General features: G+C 32.7%; 2 protein-coding genes across 11 annotated transcripts; one reads left to right on the top strand and one right to left on the bottom strand.

Annotated features, from left to right (window-relative positions):
• Nucleotides 1–26: 26 nt before the first annotated feature.
• Nucleotides 27–4,090, bottom strand: LOC100794637 (gamma-secretase subunit APH1-like). 3 transcript variants are annotated; one of them, XM_006591811.2, is made up of 7 exons: nt 3,854–4,084; nt 3,518–3,673; nt 2,876–2,961; nt 2,466–2,591; nt 2,023–2,150; nt 1,172–1,311; nt 27–419 (listed from the first exon to the last, which is right to left on the bottom strand). In XM_006591811.2, coding segments are annotated over exons 1-7 (750 nt in total). In that variant the 5' UTR covers nt 3,967–4,084; the 3' UTR covers nt 27–418.
• Nucleotides 4,091–8,559: 4,469 nt separating this feature from the next.
• Nucleotides 8,560–18,653, top strand: LOC100800099 (uncharacterized). 8 transcript variants are annotated; one of them, XM_006592096.4, is made up of 11 exons: nt 8,566–8,671; nt 8,852–8,916; nt 9,677–9,855; nt 11,308–11,908; nt 12,536–12,686; nt 13,117–13,220; nt 13,891–14,254; nt 15,328–15,570; nt 16,078–16,147; nt 17,163–17,320; nt 18,356–18,653. In XM_006592096.4, the coding sequence occupies exons 6-11, from the start codon at nt 13,150–13,152 to the stop codon at nt 18,374–18,376; spliced, it is 927 nt and encodes a 308-aa protein (XP_006592159.1). In that variant the 5' UTR covers nt 8,566–8,671; nt 8,852–8,916; nt 9,677–9,855; nt 11,308–11,908; nt 12,536–12,686; nt 13,117–13,149; the 3' UTR covers nt 18,377–18,653. The 8 variants fall into 8 exon arrangements, 5 of the variants coding, with proteins under 5 accessions (XP_006592156.1, XP_006592159.1, XP_006592158.1 ...); XM_006592095.4 differs by having other exon boundaries at nt 13,110–13,220; XM_014764513.3 differs by having other exon boundaries at nt 12,536–13,220.
• Nucleotides 18,654–18,783: the final 130 nt, after the last annotated feature.

Raw genomic sequence — 18,783 nt, 5'->3', positions numbered from 1 at the left:
AATTCGTGACAAATTGTTATTAGACAAAAGTTAAATATACTTTTATAAGCACTTTTGGCATTATTATCCAATTAGAATTAGAGTTTTAATTTTGTAACCTACATAATAAAAGTTTTGCATTAAAAAATCAACAAAGAATATTGCAATAAAACTCGAATACAACACAAAACACATGAAATTGCACGAGTATTACCTTCGTTATTTCCTCATAAAACTACATCATTCTGGGTAAAAGTTGTTTTAGGAATGAATGACTTGGCCCGTGCTCGAAATTGTGTAGGCGTTGGTTCATCGTAGCGTGAATCTAGAATCATAATTTCATCCCCTTAAAACCAACTAAAATTTTCTTTTAATATTATGGTGCATTGTTCTACCTTCTGTGTTGTCCGATGATAAAAATAATGGATATGAAGTGACACCTACAATTAGAGTTTTTTTATCAGAAGAAATCAACGATATTGAAGATAGATACCAGAGTTTTTATAATTAGTGATAAAAAAAAAAAAAAAAGATTTTCCAATTAGACTGAGTTTCTCTAAGGAGGATTTCATAATGGATGTAGTAACCAAGCTAGCTAATAGCTATACATGGGAAAGCGCAAGTGAGGCATTGCCCTCGTTTCCAAATATTTCTACCCCTTTTTTGAACTATTTTATGTGCTTCCTGCGTGTGTATCTTTTTCAGCTTAAAAATATGTTTCATACTTATCTGTACTAGAGTTTAATTTGAAACGCATAAATTTCTAGCGGATACGTTGTGTAACTTAGAGATTAACTTCATCTCATGGAGATAAATAACCCATATATACACTTAGTGCAATGTACCCAAGTAACATTCTGACATAAAATGGTTTTTCGACGCGAGGGGGATAATGTCCCAATTTAAGCAATAATCTCTTAATCTACTAGATTTTCTTTTCTGAATACTTTCTGCAAGCCCGCATCTGCAACCAAAACTTCAGTAAGCCTGACTGCAGTGACGACAAGTGAAACTGACAAATGCAGAAAGTTGACTTGAGGCCCCGAATAGTAACCCATTGTAAAAAGATGGGAGCATAACGTCAAGGAAAAACCTATTGTGCATTATAACTTTTGGTATCCTGTGTATTCCAACAGGAATAGCGAGCACTAAGCAACTATAGACTAGATTTTTTACAAAGATTATCACTTACTACGAGTGAACCAGCCTGATTGGGTTTTCTGTCAATTTTCTCCAAACCATCCTCCCACAATGAATCAAGGTCAAGATTGCAACCAAATAAAGAAGAGGAATGCCAACAGCACAACCGCCAGGGGCCAAATTCACCAGAGTCTGAATAAGGAACAGAAAGTCAAAGAAACCATTTAAGCATTAATTAAAGGCTAAATTAAACATCATAAGATATCATAATTATATTCCTAATCTTAACTAATAACAATAATTCAAAGTATATTGAGGGGACCTCTTTATTATAGTTTCGATGTTTTTTGAAACTTATCCAAATTCAAGCAGACAGGTACCACTAGATGCTACATTAACAACATAAAAAAAATTTAGCAGTAAAGAATTCATTATCCAGCTATTCAAGCTTGACTCACTATACTTTGTTTGGACTGTTTCCTTTCTCTACATCCTACCATGTTGGGGTTAATCATCTTGCCAACTTCACAAATCTACAAACAGAAAGTTATATAAACTAAAAACTACACTGACATCAGTGAGCTGTCTTTTTCGTTTTCAATGGTTTTGTCATATCAATATATGATAGTCTGGCAGTGGCCATTCTTAATGTGTAGGGGGACTGCTTTATGCCCCAACATGCCATAACACCATTTACCAAACATGGTAACACTAGGTTATAGCTTTGCATCATTGCTCAGGCACTGGCCTCATATTGTAACTATGTTGGTGTTGTAAATATTAGCTGGACAACAGCCAATATGTTGATGTTGGTAAATGGTAATGGAACAAGGGAAAGATGGCTAGTTACTAGTTACTGATGTAAATTATAGGGCAAAAATATAATGCAGAGTGAGATTTTACCACCATTCCAGCGACAACGTGAACAATGGGAACAAAATATTGATCCACTTTGTTCCCCTCTGAGTACCCATTAAATGCGATGACCATTGAGAAAGTGTGGATTGTGACAAATGCAAGAGCAATAATCGCTGCAATGTACATAAAAAATGGTGAACTAATTGGAGGGGATGAAATATTTAAAATACAATAGAATTATTTGAAATATAAAAAATCGCAGCTACTGTTGTTTATGTATATAGGTAGGTACTGAGGCTTAATAGGAAAGTCCTATTCAAGATTCCCTGGGTAAAACTCTAACCTAAACTCCATACAATCACATTAATGAAATAAATATGCAATAAATCCTTAGATAGCATATTTTTCAAAAGTTTGAAGCTGTAAAATCCCATATTATTCATATACGTGCATAGTTACATACAACAACCGGCAGTGGGGAAACTCACCAGAAAGAAGGAAAAATGGAACTTTTGAACACCTGTCAACGAAATATGTTGCTGGACCAAATGCAGGAGTTAATAGGCTGATGCAGAAGAACACAGCATGGGCAACACCATGACCCAACCCACCAGCTGTGAAAAAAATCCAAAATACATTTTATTAAAAAAACAGGTTATTATTTACAATATAGGTCTTATTCCAATAGGCCATATCATTTTTCAATACATCTTAACAAGTTATTCATTTTATCATACAACTAAATTCAATGAAAGATCTATTTAAATGTCAAAAGAAAGGTAAAAAAGAGTAAGCAGTATCAGGAAGGTTGTTCCAGCAGCTGACAAAAGCAAATAGTTAATGGTCAAACAAATGCAATCGGATAGGAAAATAGGCATGAAAGCCTCTGTTTTCTTACCCAGAGCAATCAGCATCTTATCTGTCAGGTGAAGATGTGGTTTTGATATTCTATCAGCAAAGGCATCTAACATATCTTGTAACCTCCTACACAAGAAAAGCAACACCAGTATACCATGTAATACAAAAACAGTTTCTACAAAATGGTCAGATATTTCCTCCATCATATTTTAAAACAAGTTTAAATTACAGATTCAGTTCCTATATCTGACACTGTTTTTTGGTTTTAGTCCTTACAAGACAACTGTTTATAATTCCCTTCTTGCTGTTTATTAAAGTTATAATGGTGTTACAATTTTCCACACAGGGACCAAAGCAAAAAACGGTATGTCAAGTGTAGGGGCCAAAATATACAATTTTTTTAATGTAAGAACCAAAATGAAGTCTAAATTTTTTTTCATGGTTCTAGAATGAAAAACACTAATAATAAGTATATACCCCAAATCTAATCCTGGCCATAACTTTGTCAGACGATAGGATTCAATTTGTAATTTTTTTTCATATAGCACCAAAAATGTAGATTCAATAAAACAAAAAAATGGCATAAGGTGTGGGAACCAAAATTTATAATTTAACCAAATAACAATATCAAAGCACTTGAATGCAAGAATTTGAAGCTGAGAAAAGAGCAATATAAGCTTACTTATATATTTTCCAGGAGAAAAGCCTGAGGGCTTCTTGAAAAGCAACAGATGAGAAAATGAGTATTCCAAAAGGCCACCAAGCTGTTGTGTTGAGAGGCAAAACCCCCCTCCATATTCCAGACAGCACAATCAAACTTATAAGCCACAGCAGTGTGCTGCATCCACAACAGTAATCATCATGATAAAAACCCTAATTTGCAGCATTGCAGAGTAAAAAACAAGGCAAATCAAAATAGCAACATAGAGAGGGTCAGTGAGGTCTGAATTACGAGTTTGCATGAAATAATGCTGGTGTTACATGAGATCAAAACGGAATTGGAGCGAAATCGAGCTACCTGGAGAGAACGGTGAGAATGAGGAAGGGTTTTTTGGAAATGACAGAAACGAAGATGGAGAGAGAGGGTCCTAACGCTAGCAGAGCGTAACCCATTCCTGCTGCTACCGTCATCGCTCGCTCTCTAAGGAACAGCAGAATCTCAGAAGTAACCAAACACTTCCTAAACTCCTTCTCTGCTCAGCTCCTCCCACTGGAAAAAGGTGGAAACCAACAAAAACGAGATCAACCACTGAGTCATCCATTTTCCGATCCAAATCGTTATTCGGGTCGGCAAATTAAAACCCAGTTTACTCTATTGGGCTGAGTTTTCTCTACTCGTAACGAGTAGACTGGGCTATCTCATGAACCGAAAAGCCCGAATCGGTGTCCTGCTTGATTATACGCTAGCTTCATTGTATGGTTGGATTAATCGTGACAGAATTGATTTTGAATTAAATTAATTTTACATAATTGATTTTGACAAAAGTAAAATTACTCTTACTTGTTTCAATTCTATCATGATTTTTATGAATCATAATTAATTTTACCATGATTTTGAAAATCCAAACATGCAAATTTGATCAAAATTAAGATTCATCTGCCTCATCATGGTCTATCATGATTTTGGAAGCTATCCAAACACACATTTATTGTATTTAGATAAATATTTGTAAAATTAATTTTGGGATAAATGATTATTTATGTCTTTAAATATGTAAATCGGTGACAATTTAATTTTTTTAAAAAAATCTAATTTAGTTCCTAAATATATAAAAAATATATGATAATTACATCTTGTCGTTAAATTTTGTGAAATCATTTTATCATTAAATTATAATGTTTAAAAATAAATTTGATATTAAGTTGTACCACGAGACGTAAAACTTAGACGAGTTATTGTTTCTACACAAAATATATTTACAAACCATTTTTTTCTGTTTAGAGTTATCTACAACATTGTGTAAAAAAAATTTTGACCAAATAAAGTAGCTATATTTATATAAGACTTAAATATGTTTTTAGTACTTTAAATTTGAATAATTATTTTTTTAGTCCTTCAAAAGGGATTTATTTTTATTAGTCCTTCAAATTTTAGAAAAATTACTTTTAATCTCTCTCATTATGTGTTAATAGTTTCATAATTTGTAACAATTTGTTACCTTTAGAAATGTTTTTTTTTAATTTAATTTATTTAAAAATGATTTGTGACATTTTAAAATAGATAGAATATGTGAAAATTACAATATTCTACATCTATATTTTTATTTTTCTTCTTTAAAACCAACAAAATATCTAAAAAAAAGTCACCAAATCATACTAGTAAAATATTTTAACGGTTTAAAATAACCAGAAATCATTTTTCAAAAAAAAATGACAGTTAAAAATCATTATAAATTGTGAAACCATGAACACATTAAATAAAAAGGGATTAAAAGTAGCTTTTTAAAAGGGACTGATAAAAATAAATTATTTTTACGGAATAAAAAAACAATTCTCTAAATTTAAAGGACAATATAAAATTGAAAATCTGCATATCCCTCAACATCCCTCAACTCTAATAATTAATTGACATTGAATCAGCCGAAAAGATAAATCCAGAAAACATAAAGATGGCAAAAATATAAAAATCAAGGCTTATAGAACCCCCCAGGTTTCAGATCATCCAATGGTTAAAACAAGTAATTTTACAAAAAAATATACATCTCTCTAGATGTTGGGCTGATGTAATGTAAGCCTAATAGGAATTTGGTCACAGCCGTACTTAGAAATATGTATGTACATGTGACAAAAAATAAGGAGGAACCAAATTCCAAAAGAATGGTTAAAGGTTCATGTTCTTTTGGGGGTTCTCCTTGTCCATGTCAAAGCTTCTTGTTCATTCTATACTTTTTGGACTTGGAAGATGGGCTTGAGTAAGAGATCTCCTTCAAGGCTGAGGGGCATAACTCACTTATGCTGCATTCTCCACAACGATGTCTTAGAGGTGTACAAATTGGTTGTCCAAATCCTACCTGTTCATATTCAAGCCGGATGTTACTGTTTTTTTTTAATATGTAAGAATTGAATACTAGTATCGAGTTTACAATAACTCATTCGCTTTGATCAACCAACTAAGTTAGACTCTCTTAGTAAAGATGTTAATTACATTGTTGTAACGAATAAGATGCCAAAATATTGGACAGAAAAAAAAACAAATGAAAATTTATTGTCTTTGGATGATACACGAGTCCCACATATAACTGTAAACTATTCAAATATCTATCTTACACTAATTTGCCATATAAAACTGACTACTGAAGCAAAACATAGCAAATTATAACAAGAAATTATAATTGTACAATAAAGAGAAACGTGAAATAAGATTATTGAAGTGATAAAGATTGAAGAGAAATAAAAGGAAAAATAATATTGTAAAAAATGTTCTATTGTATGAATAACATCTCAATTATAACAGCAAATTGTTCAACTACTTTGACAATGAGTTGGACATACCAATAGAGGATTTATTGGAACCCATTCTTCCTTTGGAAGCCACCGTTGCAGTGCCTCCCTCGTCTCTTCGGGTGTTGAAGTTTTCTAGCACAAATCAAATAGGATTGGCAACTTTCAATTGTGACCTTTAGAAACAGGGTGACAAAACAAAATAACTAAATCCAAGCCACTTGAAAGAGCTGATTTGTTATCCCTAACTATGAATGATTTCAGACATGCTATAAATGTGAAAGATTCTTTCTGTTCTTTTGGTTACTAACTATAAATGTAATAAATTTCTGATCTTATAATTTAACATTTATCAACGAAAGAATATGCCTTCATATAGTATACCAATATATGTGTGTGTTCAATAATTTGCATAAATTTGATCTCTAAAAGAAAGAAATCTAATGAAGTTCATCACAACTGCACCAGCACCAAGATGTGAGAACTAAAAAATAAGGTAATAATGCCCCCCATACATAAAATGTGAAGCTGCAAAGCTTAAAGGAACCTGTTTAGTGCCCAATCTTGAGACCCACCCAAGGTGGTTGCAAATGTGGTGGACATGAGTATCTACACATATCCCTTGAACATTGTTCCATCCAACATTCATAACCTAATTGCACTAACAAAATTAACTTCAGAAAACTAATGAAACATATTGCTTGAATTAGAAAAGCTATTACACATACCAAATGAGCCATCTTAGGACCAATTCCAGGAAGTAACAGTAGTTGCTCAATTGAGCTAGGTATGTCCTTTTTTATTCTCTTATGACTTATTGTGTATGCCCTTTTTCATACCTTTTCAATTCATTGTGATGAATAAATTAAAAAGTTAAATACGGATTTGTTGAAAAATATAATTTTATTTACAAATATTTGCAACACATATTATTTAATTAGTGTGATAAGTATTCTTCTGAAATTAAATTTTTTGATATATTTTTTAAAAGACTACAAAAAAATATCAATGAGATAAAACCATGTTAAACCACAAGATGTGGTAAACTCAAATAAATTAGGACAAAAGGTGGACTTTCAAACCCTTAAAACAGCATGTACAAAACTGGTCGCCACCTTCCATAGTATACTTTGTGATATTAATCCTACCTCATTTGCTATTGGCCCTACACACGAGAAAAGATCCTCTTACCCCTCTCAGTTATCCCTTCCCTCTTCTCCTTTCCCTTCACAGCGCCTCCAAGGCTCCAACCCTCCTTCTCACCCTCACCCAATCACTGTGATTTCCTATTCAGATCAGTTTGTGATGATGCGCAGTCACAACAAAGAAAGAACAAAGGAAAGGATAAAGAAAAAGAAAACTAGAATTAGCTTTTAAAAAAATATTCAACAAATTGTATTGCTTTTACTTTAATTTTTTTTAAGTTTTAAAAATTTTACCTTAATCTCTCATAATATATTTATTTGTCAGTTTTTGTCACTGCCAATATCAATTTTTACTTTTGTTATGCCATCAAATTAGTTAAAATAATATAAAAAGCACAGAAAGATAAGTTTAGTGCAATGAATAAACTTTAAGAAAATAAAGTAAAACTTTTTAAATATAAAAGTTAAACTTAGGTTATGTTTCATAAAATTAGTTAGAAATCGAAAAACTAATAGCTAAAAATTAAAAAATTAATCTATTATATTATAAGTATTTAATAAAATCAGTTACTAAAATAACTAAAAAATATAAAATAATATAAAAATAAGAAAATAATGATTTATTTTAAAAAGATAATAAAAAAATTGAATAAATATATTAAAGATAAAAATAAAAAATCAAAAGCTAACATTTTAAAAAATATTAAAAACTATTAAAAAATTACTTACTAAATAACCAAACAAGTTTTTGAGTTAATAAAAAAATTTAAAACTAACTTAAATATCTTACCGAATATAATTTAAACTTAAATATAAATATCAAAATTATAATTTAACCAATAATTTCTTATTAGGATAACTCATGAGGAAGAATTACTTACAATGATTGAAACTAACTTGTATTATTTGTTACATATTTTTACTATTTTTTTATTTCTCTTCAACTAAATAATTTAACCTATCATTTTATTTCTCAGCAATTTCTATTTTTTTGTTATATTTACTTTATTTCTCTCTTTTCAACCAAATACAATCTTAATTATCCCAAAATTGCATATTTTGACCACAGCAAATATCATTGTTTGCAGTATTTGGAAAAGACTATTTGTACACGTCAGTACTTTGCGGGGTGTAATTATATAAACTTTGCCAAAGCCAACAAAATGCAAAATGGTATCATGAAAATTTTGCTGCAGGGTGCTCTGTATGAGCCAACACTATGTTGACCATTAACACTCTTTATCCAACACGTGAGTTCTCCTTTGCTCTGCAATTTCTTTCTGCATTTCGATTCTTCAAAAATTTTGTATTGCTTTTTTGAAACCGATCAATTTGTTTATTTCCGTTTTTCTTTTGTTATTTTATTTATATTGGTGGCTGAAAAGCTTGAATTTGAGTGTTTAACATAACATGCATTCGGTTTCGTATAGGTTGTTGTTCATTGCCTTTTCGATTAAAGAAGACACTGTAGGGTTTTGAACTCGAAAATTGTGAGGTAAAGCCTTATTTCCACCACTCTTTTGAGGGAATTTTACTGTGAACAGTGTTGAAACGTTTCTGAAATTCATTGCTGGTAAAGTTTGGGTTTTGGTGATCATGCATCATGCATGTTCAATCAAAGAGTGTCTTTTTGTTATTTGATGATTTTGTTTCATTTGCTCCGGCTGTTCTATTTTGTTCTCTCTCTCTCTCTCTCTTTTACATTTTTAAAAAATTGGCATTGGGTATGACTATCTGATTTGAGCAGTTGGAGTGGCTTAAAAGGAGAAAATCTGTCCCAAGATTTTTTTTCATCCACAAAATTCAAACTCGAGACGTTGTTGAAGGGGAATCAAGTTTCTTATACATTGGTTTCACCCAAAAAAGAAGTTCCTTATACATTAGAACCAACAATTAGTCTGTTTTTTTTAAAATGTTTGCCTAGAAAAAAATTTCTTTCCCGACAATGCAAATTTTATTCTGATACAATTTTGTCCTTTTCTCTCGTTTATCATTTTTTTTTCTTAAAAGAAATGTTCATAGTTTGGAGGTCAATGGTTTATCAATAGACATGATTCATGATGAAAAGCTATGGTGTCATTTGTTTCTTGTAGCTGATTTACCTAGTGGGAAAATGCTTGTTGTTTTGAGAAATATTGGTAGTTTGTGTTTCCCTCCTTGCAAACACAAAGAGACTCATGCACTTGTTTCACAAGAATGTTCTGTCAAAATAGTAATCAGTATTTTTTATTTGTTCTCCTATGCTGTGGCTTCAGACAGCACAAGGTGACTAGCCTTGAAAATCACTGGATAGAACATGGCTCCATCAGATGTTTGTCTATCCGAGGATGCAGTTCAGGTATTCATAGAGCACTTGGTTGACCCGTTGCTGCCAGCAAAAGCATCTGTCCAGGATAATCCCACACCATCTCAACAGAAGTTAGTTGCAAATCAGGTGTCTTCTTTTTCTGTCTCTTTTATGCTTGTACAACAATCTGACAATTAACGTATGTGATTTATTTGGACACTGTTTTAGGTTATGCTGTTTTTATTTATGGTTTATTTAATTATTTTTTTTAGTATCATTGAAGATGTTGGTTTTAATAATTATACAACAAGATTATTTTCACTTTTATGGTTTCCTTATTGTACAGATCTATTTACTTTACTTCTATGTTTTGCCTGCATGGAGTGTAGAAAGCACAGATAATAGTTTCCCCTAGTGAAATGAAATCAATTAGTTATACATGAGAAAAAAGTGGGAGTAGCAGAAATGAGAATGTTAAGATGAATGTCTAATCATAAAAGAAAGGACAGAATACAGAACGACTATATACGAGAAATATTTGTGCAGCAGCCATTGAGGAAAAACAACAATCCGACAATTAACCTATATGATTTATTTGGACACTATTTTAGGTTATGCTGTTTTTCTTTATGGTTTATTTTATTACATTTTTGGAGTATCATTGGAGATGTTGGTTTTAATAACTATACAACAAGATTTTTTTCACTTTTATAGTTTACTTATTGTACAGATCTATTTACATTACTTCTATGTTTTGCCTGCATGGAGTGTATAAAGCATAGATAATAGTTTCTCCTAGTGAAATGAAATCAATTAGTTATGCATAACATACATGAGAGAAAAGTGGGAGTAGCAAAAATGAGAATGTTAAGATGGATGCATGGTCATACAAGAACTGAAGAAAAGACAGAATATGGAATGACTATATACGAGAAAATATTGTTGTAGCAACTATTGAGGTGGAAAAGATGATAGAAAATCGGTTAAGGTGGTTTGGACACGTACAGGAAGGCCACAAGAGGCACCACTTAGAAGAGTAGATTGCATGATTTTAATTCTGTGAAAAGGAGAAGATGGAGACCAAAAAGGACGTTGGAGGAAATTGTAAAGGGAGATCTCAGGCTAAATAATATTCCAGAAACCTTGGTTTTTAACTAAGCCGGATGATGTTTGTGATTCATGTAGCGGACTTCACCTAGTGGGATAAGGCTTTTTTGTTGTTGTTGCTGTAGTTATGCATAACATTCTCAACTCTTTAAAAACCTTGCAATCTATGCCTAATGAGATTTGACCTGCTTAACTAAAGAGGAGTATCTGTTTTTGTTAGGTAGCCAAGTAACACAATTCCTAATGTTAACCATCACTTTAATAACTATAATGCTCTTTCATTTCACCTTAGAGGGCTCCTGTGTAGCCTCCCGGAGCATTTATGTTTGTCCCCATGCACCTCATTAAAAATGGAAAGAACAGGTTCATATTGCATTATGATATACAAGTTACTAGTATCACAAATATGTGATTATATATTTATAGGAGTGCATGAGGAGGATATCATCATCTCTAGTTACTGATTTTTCTGTTTGAGTTTTTTGGTTTTAGGTGCGTTCAACTGTCTTACTGTACAACTACTACCATAGGAAGCAGCACCCTGAGCTAGCATATCTTCCATTTAATGAATTTTGCAAGTTGGCTGTGGTTTTGAGGCCACCTTTATTAGCATATATGCAATTCATGCAAAATTTAAATGAAGAAGAGCTCACTGATGTAGAGAAGCAGCTATCATTGACAGAAAAAATGATTATGGAAGCATGTGATGTGTGTAAATGTTTGGATGCATCAAAGGATGCTCCTAATATAGAGGGATGGCCCATTACAAAAGTTTCTATGCTTTTAATCGACAGTAAGAAGGAGAACTGCTTTTTGCTGTTTAGTTCCATTACCAGTGGGGTATGGTCTGTGATTGAAAAAGGTCTGGACACCTCCAGTCAAAGTTCTCTGGTTGAAAAAGGTCTGAACACCTCCAGTCAAAGTTCTCTGGTTGAAAAAGGTCTGAGCACCTCCTATCAAAGTTCTGAAGTTACATCAGGATCAAAACAGTACAAAAAGAGGAGAGTCATTAAAAAGTCTGCACAAAAGGAATTAAAAGTTGATGAAGATGTATTTCTACAAGTTGGGTATTCTGCTGTAAAGGAAGCCACAGGTAATTATCCTTATTATTGAATTTAGGAAGGGGTGGGGGTGGGGCACATAGAAGAGAATATTTTGAGATAATTTAGAGGATGTGCATGCCGTATTGCACTGTTCTTCAGTAAAAAGATTAGTATATAGGTTATGCAAGACATATAATATGCATAGGACTTGAAATAAGTGAGCAATTGAATATTATTTCTCTGGTCATTTCTGTAACTAACTAACTAATTCTAACCTAGTAATTGCAGGCAAAAAAATGCTGATTTGCTATCCTAATTATAGAAATAAAGGAAATTAATTTCAGGAAATAATTCTGAAATGAATTTGTATAGAAGCAGAAATAAATATCTCATGTTACAGCACTTTCTCTAAGCCTCAAACTAAAGGTCAGCCTTATCCACATTTTGACTAGAATGCAACACTACATGCATCATGCTGTATACCTAGGGTTGATCTCTATCTACTCGAGGTTATTATTGTGTTCAGATTTTGTTTTACCCTTTTTATCTCATGATTTTTTTATACTAAAAATATCGTTGCATCATATATTTGCACCTGATAGTTAATGTTTTAATTTGTTTTAACATATGCTTCTGATACATAAATAGCTGAATATGATTCTTGTACTGTGGTACAGGTATCAATAACACTGATATTATGCTTTTGGAAAGTGGCACTGTCTATTCTGAGAGCAAAGAGAAGGCAGCTTCTCGCTTTTATATAATGCAGTGCTACCGGACGATCAATTAAGAAGTTATTCAAATTCCTCTCCAAGTTCTAATTAAAAGGTTCGTTTTTATTGCTATTGTTTTGCAGTTGTCTGATGACTCAGGTCCCAGGGGTTCTGTTTCTGATGACAGGGAAATGGGCCTTTTTCCTGTCTGGCAATAAATCTCTGATGACACAAAAGTTATTCAATATTAACCTTCCATTTTTATATTTTAAAAAAATACATAATTTTGCACAGATGTTTTTGGGTAGATAGGATGGCTACCTGTTAGCCAAAATGCTGTAATCTTATCAAAAGGGTGTATGTAACTGGACATCAAAGAATGATGTCTACAGTAAGTAGAGCTTCTTAAGTAATAGTTTTGTTCCTAATTTAATTCGTAGATATTTGTCTCTAAGCTTTCAAATGACCATCACAACGATGAAGTAAAGCTGAACCTGCATATGTTTTTGGATAACATTTGTGTCTTCTTTTTGCATAGCTTGCAGGGTCCTTTGGTCAGTAAGAGTTCTAGAAGTTGGATGATCACTTCAGTAATCGATTACTTCCATGTGCTTCCATACTCTGAAATAATCTCAAAGTGGATTTCTAGGTTGGCATGGTTCTCCTTTGTAAAAATCTTTATTTAGATTGACTTAGCAGTATTTTGAATCCATATTCCATAACCAATGTTATTTTCACTCTATGCTTCATGACTTCATCAAGTATGCTTGACTTGAGGTCATAAGTTTGGCAACCTACAAGAATAAGAAAAAAGTACAACTAATGTCTTCCCTTAAATTTTATTTCTGTGACCATGATTGTGCCTAAACCACAAGCACATCTATGATTAGTGCTTCCAGTGGCACCTTCTGAATTAGTCTGTTTTGATACTTTTACAATATCAAATACATATTGTGGGATTTACTACCGACCTGAATTATTCGAAAAGCCTTTTGATTCTAGCATTCTCAAGCCTTGATATCATAGAATTTAAAGCGATTCTTTAGTGCTAACATTCAGTTTTACTCATAATTATCATCTGCCGCAAGTAATAAAGTAAGGTTAATGTATGAGTTCCGAATATTGATGAACCTTGTTGCTCATGGACTCAGCACTTAGTTGCGTGTTGGATGATTTGCAGATATTTGTTCCAAGCTCATCCATGCATTGGCTGTCTCAAATCCTTAACACAATGTTCCTCTATTTATCAGTCATTTCCATTTTTTTGGTCACTATCTCAATGAGCTTCACTTTTTATGTAATATATTCTATCTTGGCAGAGGAGCATTCTCAACTAGTTTGCAAGATTCAAGGGTAACAGAGAAAAATATAAAGGTGAACACCCCTGAAGCAACAGACTTCTATGTAAATAAGGACACATTTACTGCTCTTGATAGTAAGCCAAACAGTGATAATATTGATTTACCGAAGCAGAAAGAGCACCATGGAAGTTGTACACCTGCATTATCTTATTATATCAATGAGCCCATAGAAATGGATGTGAATGAAAATTCAATTTTCAAATCTCAAAATAAAGAAAAATGTCAGTATATTATTGGCAATACTGTACAAGTTGGTGTAGATCAAGAAAAAAACTATCTATCTCTGAAGTATAATTCTAATGCCTATGCAAGTGCTGTTAAGGTTTGAAACCTGTCTACTTTTGTAATTATTCAATTGATTGTTTTCCTTAGATTGCGTTCGGATGTGTTTTCTTTGATTACTTTTTCTAATAATTGTGTTTGGATGTGTTTTTTTGGGGGGAATTGGGGGGGAGCACATAAACAGCTAAAATTACGACCTTTTTATTGGCTAGACTTTTTTGCTTATGAGAAAAGAGCTTTTTAAAACACAAGCTTTGTGCTCTTAGATAACCAATAGTTTAGCTATACGAGAATCCTTAATGCAAAAATGCTCCAAAATTGGAAACTTGACTATATTGTATGCACATCATATGGTAGCTTCCATATTTTTGGTATATTCGGGAATATTGTTTTGGAATATATGCAAAAATATTGGGATACCAATCAAATTTACTTGCAAAATCATCATTTTTTATCCATAGCCATTTTAATTTTGTACCAACTAATCAATATTTCTACTAATATTTTCTGACACTAATTTATGTACACCTGCACAAATGGAACTAGGGTAGCATTTGTCTCAACTTTAAAAGAGAAGCTGTGCCAAATAATTTAGAAAAGCACTTGAAAATAATGAACAAAAGCCCTTAAGAAGAGCTTCAATAACCTAATTAGAGGGACTTCTGCTTTTAATGTGTTATCTTTCCCTGTGAGTAAAAGCTTAGATCTGCATTAAAGACCAGAAGAGGATTCCCCAGCTGTAAATATCAACTTACGATCTATTTATAATATTCAAAATTATCAAAATGTTCCCTATACTTTGTTACAAATTTCCTCTGTATATGTACCAAAAATTCTTTTATAAGTATTAATTTAACCTTTTTAAAGTTGTCAAATGGTCATGTTCAATATTCATGAAATATTTTTAGTACTATTATTCTATTGATAAGATAAATCTTACCGTTTTTATGTTGCTGATCAAGTAAAAGTTATCTAGATGACCTTTATTTCAATGTTTATTAACTCATCGTAATTATGCTTCTAAATAAGCAGCACGTTGCTGCTATCATGATGCTTGAGCTTAATTCTGTTGTTTATTATCTCTCATCTAGCTGAATGTCATTGGTTTGACAGGCTTTAAAGGTTGATTCAACAAGGATGCTCATTGCTGAAGGTGGAGTCAACAATCTTGCTTCTTTGCACAATAATTATGCCAATGGACCCAATACCTCATCTGAAAAAGGCATACTAGTTAACTATACTCCGACTGCAAATCATTCTAACTCAGATCTAGAGAAGCTCCAAATTCTTTCAGATTCAAAAAAGATATTATCTCAAACTGCCCTAGCTGCTTTGATACGAAAGAGGAATGAATTGGTAAAACTTTTCATTGCTTTCTTCTAATTACAAGAATGATTATACTTTATATCTATTCTCAGTAGCTATGCATGGGCACACTGAGGACATACACTTGATATACTAGAAGAACATATATACATGTTCCCTCAAGACATATATATGTTTATGTTTTAGCAACTTGACTGAACTCACACTATCAGTGAAATAAGTTGCTTATTACCATCATTTTTGGCTTACTTACTGCAAACTTTGACTTTTAAAAAAAAAAAAAAAGAGTAGCACATGTACACAGTACACAATGTACATGCTCCCATGTGTTGTGTGCCAATTGTTGGTACTCTCATTATAATCAATTGTATATGGAACTGTTAAAATAGTATTCTGCCTATTTCACCCATCAACTGCTCCCATAGCCATACCTACTTTACTGCTTTTACTTAATTTTAAGGATTGCCTTGGTACTATGTTTTGGATGCTCAGAAATTCCATATTTGTATTTATCCTAGACTTAGTTTCTCCATTCAGGCCCTTCAGCAGCGCAAGATAGAGGATGAGATTGCTGTTTGCGATAAAAAAATTCAGAGAATGCTAACCGGTAAGTTTTCCTTTCAGTGTTGTTTGTTTTGCTTATCTGGTGCACTATTCTATCAATATGACCCCCCCCCCCCCCCCCACAATTTATAGTGTTTCTCAGGGTTTATCCTCTCCTTATTTTTTTTTATTGTTGTTCTTAGTATTTTGCTATCAATCAAACTCTCAAGCAAGTCTGATGCTGGTTTAGGCAGTGATTGTTGGATTCTTGTAGGCATCTTTCTCTACTTCTAGTTAAGACCAATTGTATGATTCAGTGTCATCAGTAAGGTATCAGGTTCATTAAATTCAACAACAACAACAACAACAACAACGCCTTATCCCACTAGGTGGGGTCGGCTGTTCATTAAATTCAACATTGTTCTTTTTTTCTAGGGTATTCCCATGGTGTTGGGATCTCATGAATTCAACTAGCGTAAAAAAAAAAAATTTATGGGAATATGAATGGTGTTAGGTCTCGTCAACTCAGAAAATTCCTCTGTATGGTGTCAAAATCTCGTGAAAGATAATATGAATTCAACAAGCATGTTATGTCCAAGAATCAGTTAATCAAAAGAGTGTTTATCCTTGAATTTGAAACTTATTAAGTGTATTTATGTTTGGTTATCTGGCCTGTGAATATCACTCCAACTTAATTCCTCTACAAATTCAAGCTGTTGTGAGGATCTTTGATTTTCTTTGTGAACAATTGCGTTAATTTGTACCTAATATATCCTATCTTTGCAAATCAGAATCCTACAGTGTACAATCCTGATGATTTTTTAATACTAGAATTAGTTAGAGCCTGAGAAAATAACTGACTTGTGTGAACTGTGAACCAGACACCTTATGTGTCTTCTGGATTTAATGTACCAGATTCCTTGCTGATGCTGTGAACTAACACTGATACCTTGTTCAGACCTTGTATGATTCAGTATCTGGTTCATTAAATTGAACTGTGAACCATATACTAGAATTAAAGATGAACTGTGAAGTGTGAACTACCACTGATTTTATTTGTGTATTTTGGACAAACATAGATGGGGAAGACAACTTTAAATTGAAGATTGAATCAATTATAGAAGGCTGTAATGGTACATGGGTAAGAAATCAAGAAAGGACGAGTGAACAACAAAGCTTACCTTTTGAGAGGAAAAAATTGTCAGAGGCTGTCTTTTTAACACAAAGTCCGTTCCAGGTAAGTCATTCTATTTACTTACAAGTGTTTACATTTGAATTTTTTTATTACTGCACGAAACCTAAATATATGTTTTGTTGAGTTATTTGTCCTGTTTAATAGGTCTATGATTTGTGTTTCTAACCGTGATGCATTAGTATAAAGTAATTTCAGGGATTTGTGTAAAAGAGGACAAAATGTTTTGCCACTTATATTATGCTTTATTATTCTATTTAGTAGTATGCACACAGGATCGAATGGTTGTTGCTAATTTCTTGGAAGCATTGTTTCTGGCAGACACATGAGTACTGAAACTAGAATGAAGTGATTTAAGAAGTATTTCTGTTGGGTTTGTAAATTGGATTTGATTTGAATTGAACAATGCCCCTCAGTGAGCATCATTTATACGTTGCTTGGCTTCATCTTTGCAATTATACAGTTTTACTGCTTGGCTTCATTTATATGCCCCTTAGTAGTCCATGCAAGTCTTCAAATATATATAATACCCAAATATGGCTAAAGATTCATCCAAAAGTGCATCATGAGGTTAACTTTGTTCATTTTGTGCTGTGTACATCTTGGTGAAGCGCCTCAGTTTGACATATTACTTACCAACCTCTGTTCTTTGATCTTTTTTCTTTTTTCTTTTCTTGTATGGCATTTTTCAATAGTATATATTTTGGGACTGATTTATTAATTAGCACAACGATCCAACCATCCCCTTTATCTTCATTGAAAACAAGTATTTTGAACCTTGTTAATCAGCAGGAACTAGACAATATATTTCGTGAAAACTATTGGGTCCTACCAACTTATCATTTATCCCATGCAAATGGTATGTAAGACTATCTAATTTAGCCAAAATACATGAGCAACATAAGTTCTCTTCATGAATCAAGTTATGCCCTATTAAATTTAATTAGGTATAATTAAGATTTAATCATTGCACTTTTTGTTCACCTTATTAATGGCCAGTAGTTATTCATGTGTCTATGTTGAGGAAATATTATGCAGCATGATCTGACAAATCAAGTCTAACGATTGTTTCTTTTGAAGGTGGATTCAAAGCCAATGTAATTGTTAAAGGAGAGGACTTTCAGTGTTCATTTGAGGGTATCATGGGTTCCAATCCTCCTGAAGCAAGAGAATCAGCTGCAGCTCAGATGTTGACTCATTTTAAAAATATGGCAAAATTAGCCCAGTGATTTTGGGAGCTTAGAAATGGCATGCTTCCCTTGTGGTTCTTGGTTTTCTCCTCTATAATGACAATATAAAGAAAACTGTAATAATTCGTATGGTTATTTTGTTATAGACACATTGATGGAATTAATGACAATTCTTCCATTTCTGTTTAGTCTTGTTTGGAAGCACGGTGTGCATGAAATTAATCATGTCAAATGCTAAAATGACTCGTGTGAAATGTTAATGACACAAAAGCTATAAACAACAGCTTCCATCGAGACGTCACATTAATGTGACACATG

This window comes from Glycine max, chromosome 12 (assembly GCF_000004515.6).
Source record: "Glycine max cultivar Williams 82 chromosome 12, Glycine_max_v4.0, whole genome shotgun sequence".
Classification (NCBI taxonomy): domain Eukaryota; kingdom Viridiplantae; phylum Streptophyta; class Magnoliopsida; order Fabales; family Fabaceae; genus Glycine; species Glycine max.
The sequence above is the reverse complement of the archived record's forward strand: the minus strand, read 5'-3'. Positions and strand labels throughout refer to the sequence as shown.

What these genes read in the sequence shown, in the direction of transcription:
- LOC100794637 (XM_006591810.2), bottom strand. Translation starts at nt 3,966, where the DNA reads ATGACGGTAGCAGCAGGAATGGGTTACGCTCTGCTAGCGTTAGGACCC. An exon ending in TTCTCCTGGAAAATATATAA is followed by an intron (nt 2,962 to 3,517) that starts GTAAGCTTATAT and finishes TTTCTTGTGTAG; the next exon opens with GAGGTTACAAGATATGTTAG. An exon ending in TCCATTTTTCCTTCTTTCTG is followed by an intron (nt 2,151 to 2,465) that starts GTGAGTTTCCCC and finishes TGTACATTGCAG; the next exon opens with CGATTATTGCTCTTGCATTT.
- LOC100800099 (XM_006592093.4), top strand. Translation starts at nt 13,072, where the DNA reads ATGTTTTTGGATAACATTTGTGTCTTCTTTTTGCATAGCTTGCAGGGT. An exon ending in CCTATGCAAGTGCTGTTAAG is followed by an intron (nt 14,255 to 15,327) that starts GTTTGAAACCTG and finishes TTGGTTTGACAG; the next exon opens with GCTTTAAAGGTTGATTCAAC. An exon ending in TACGAAAGAGGAATGAATTG is followed by an intron (nt 15,571 to 16,077) that starts GTAAAACTTTTC and finishes TTCTCCATTCAG; the next exon opens with GCCCTTCAGCAGCGCAAGAT.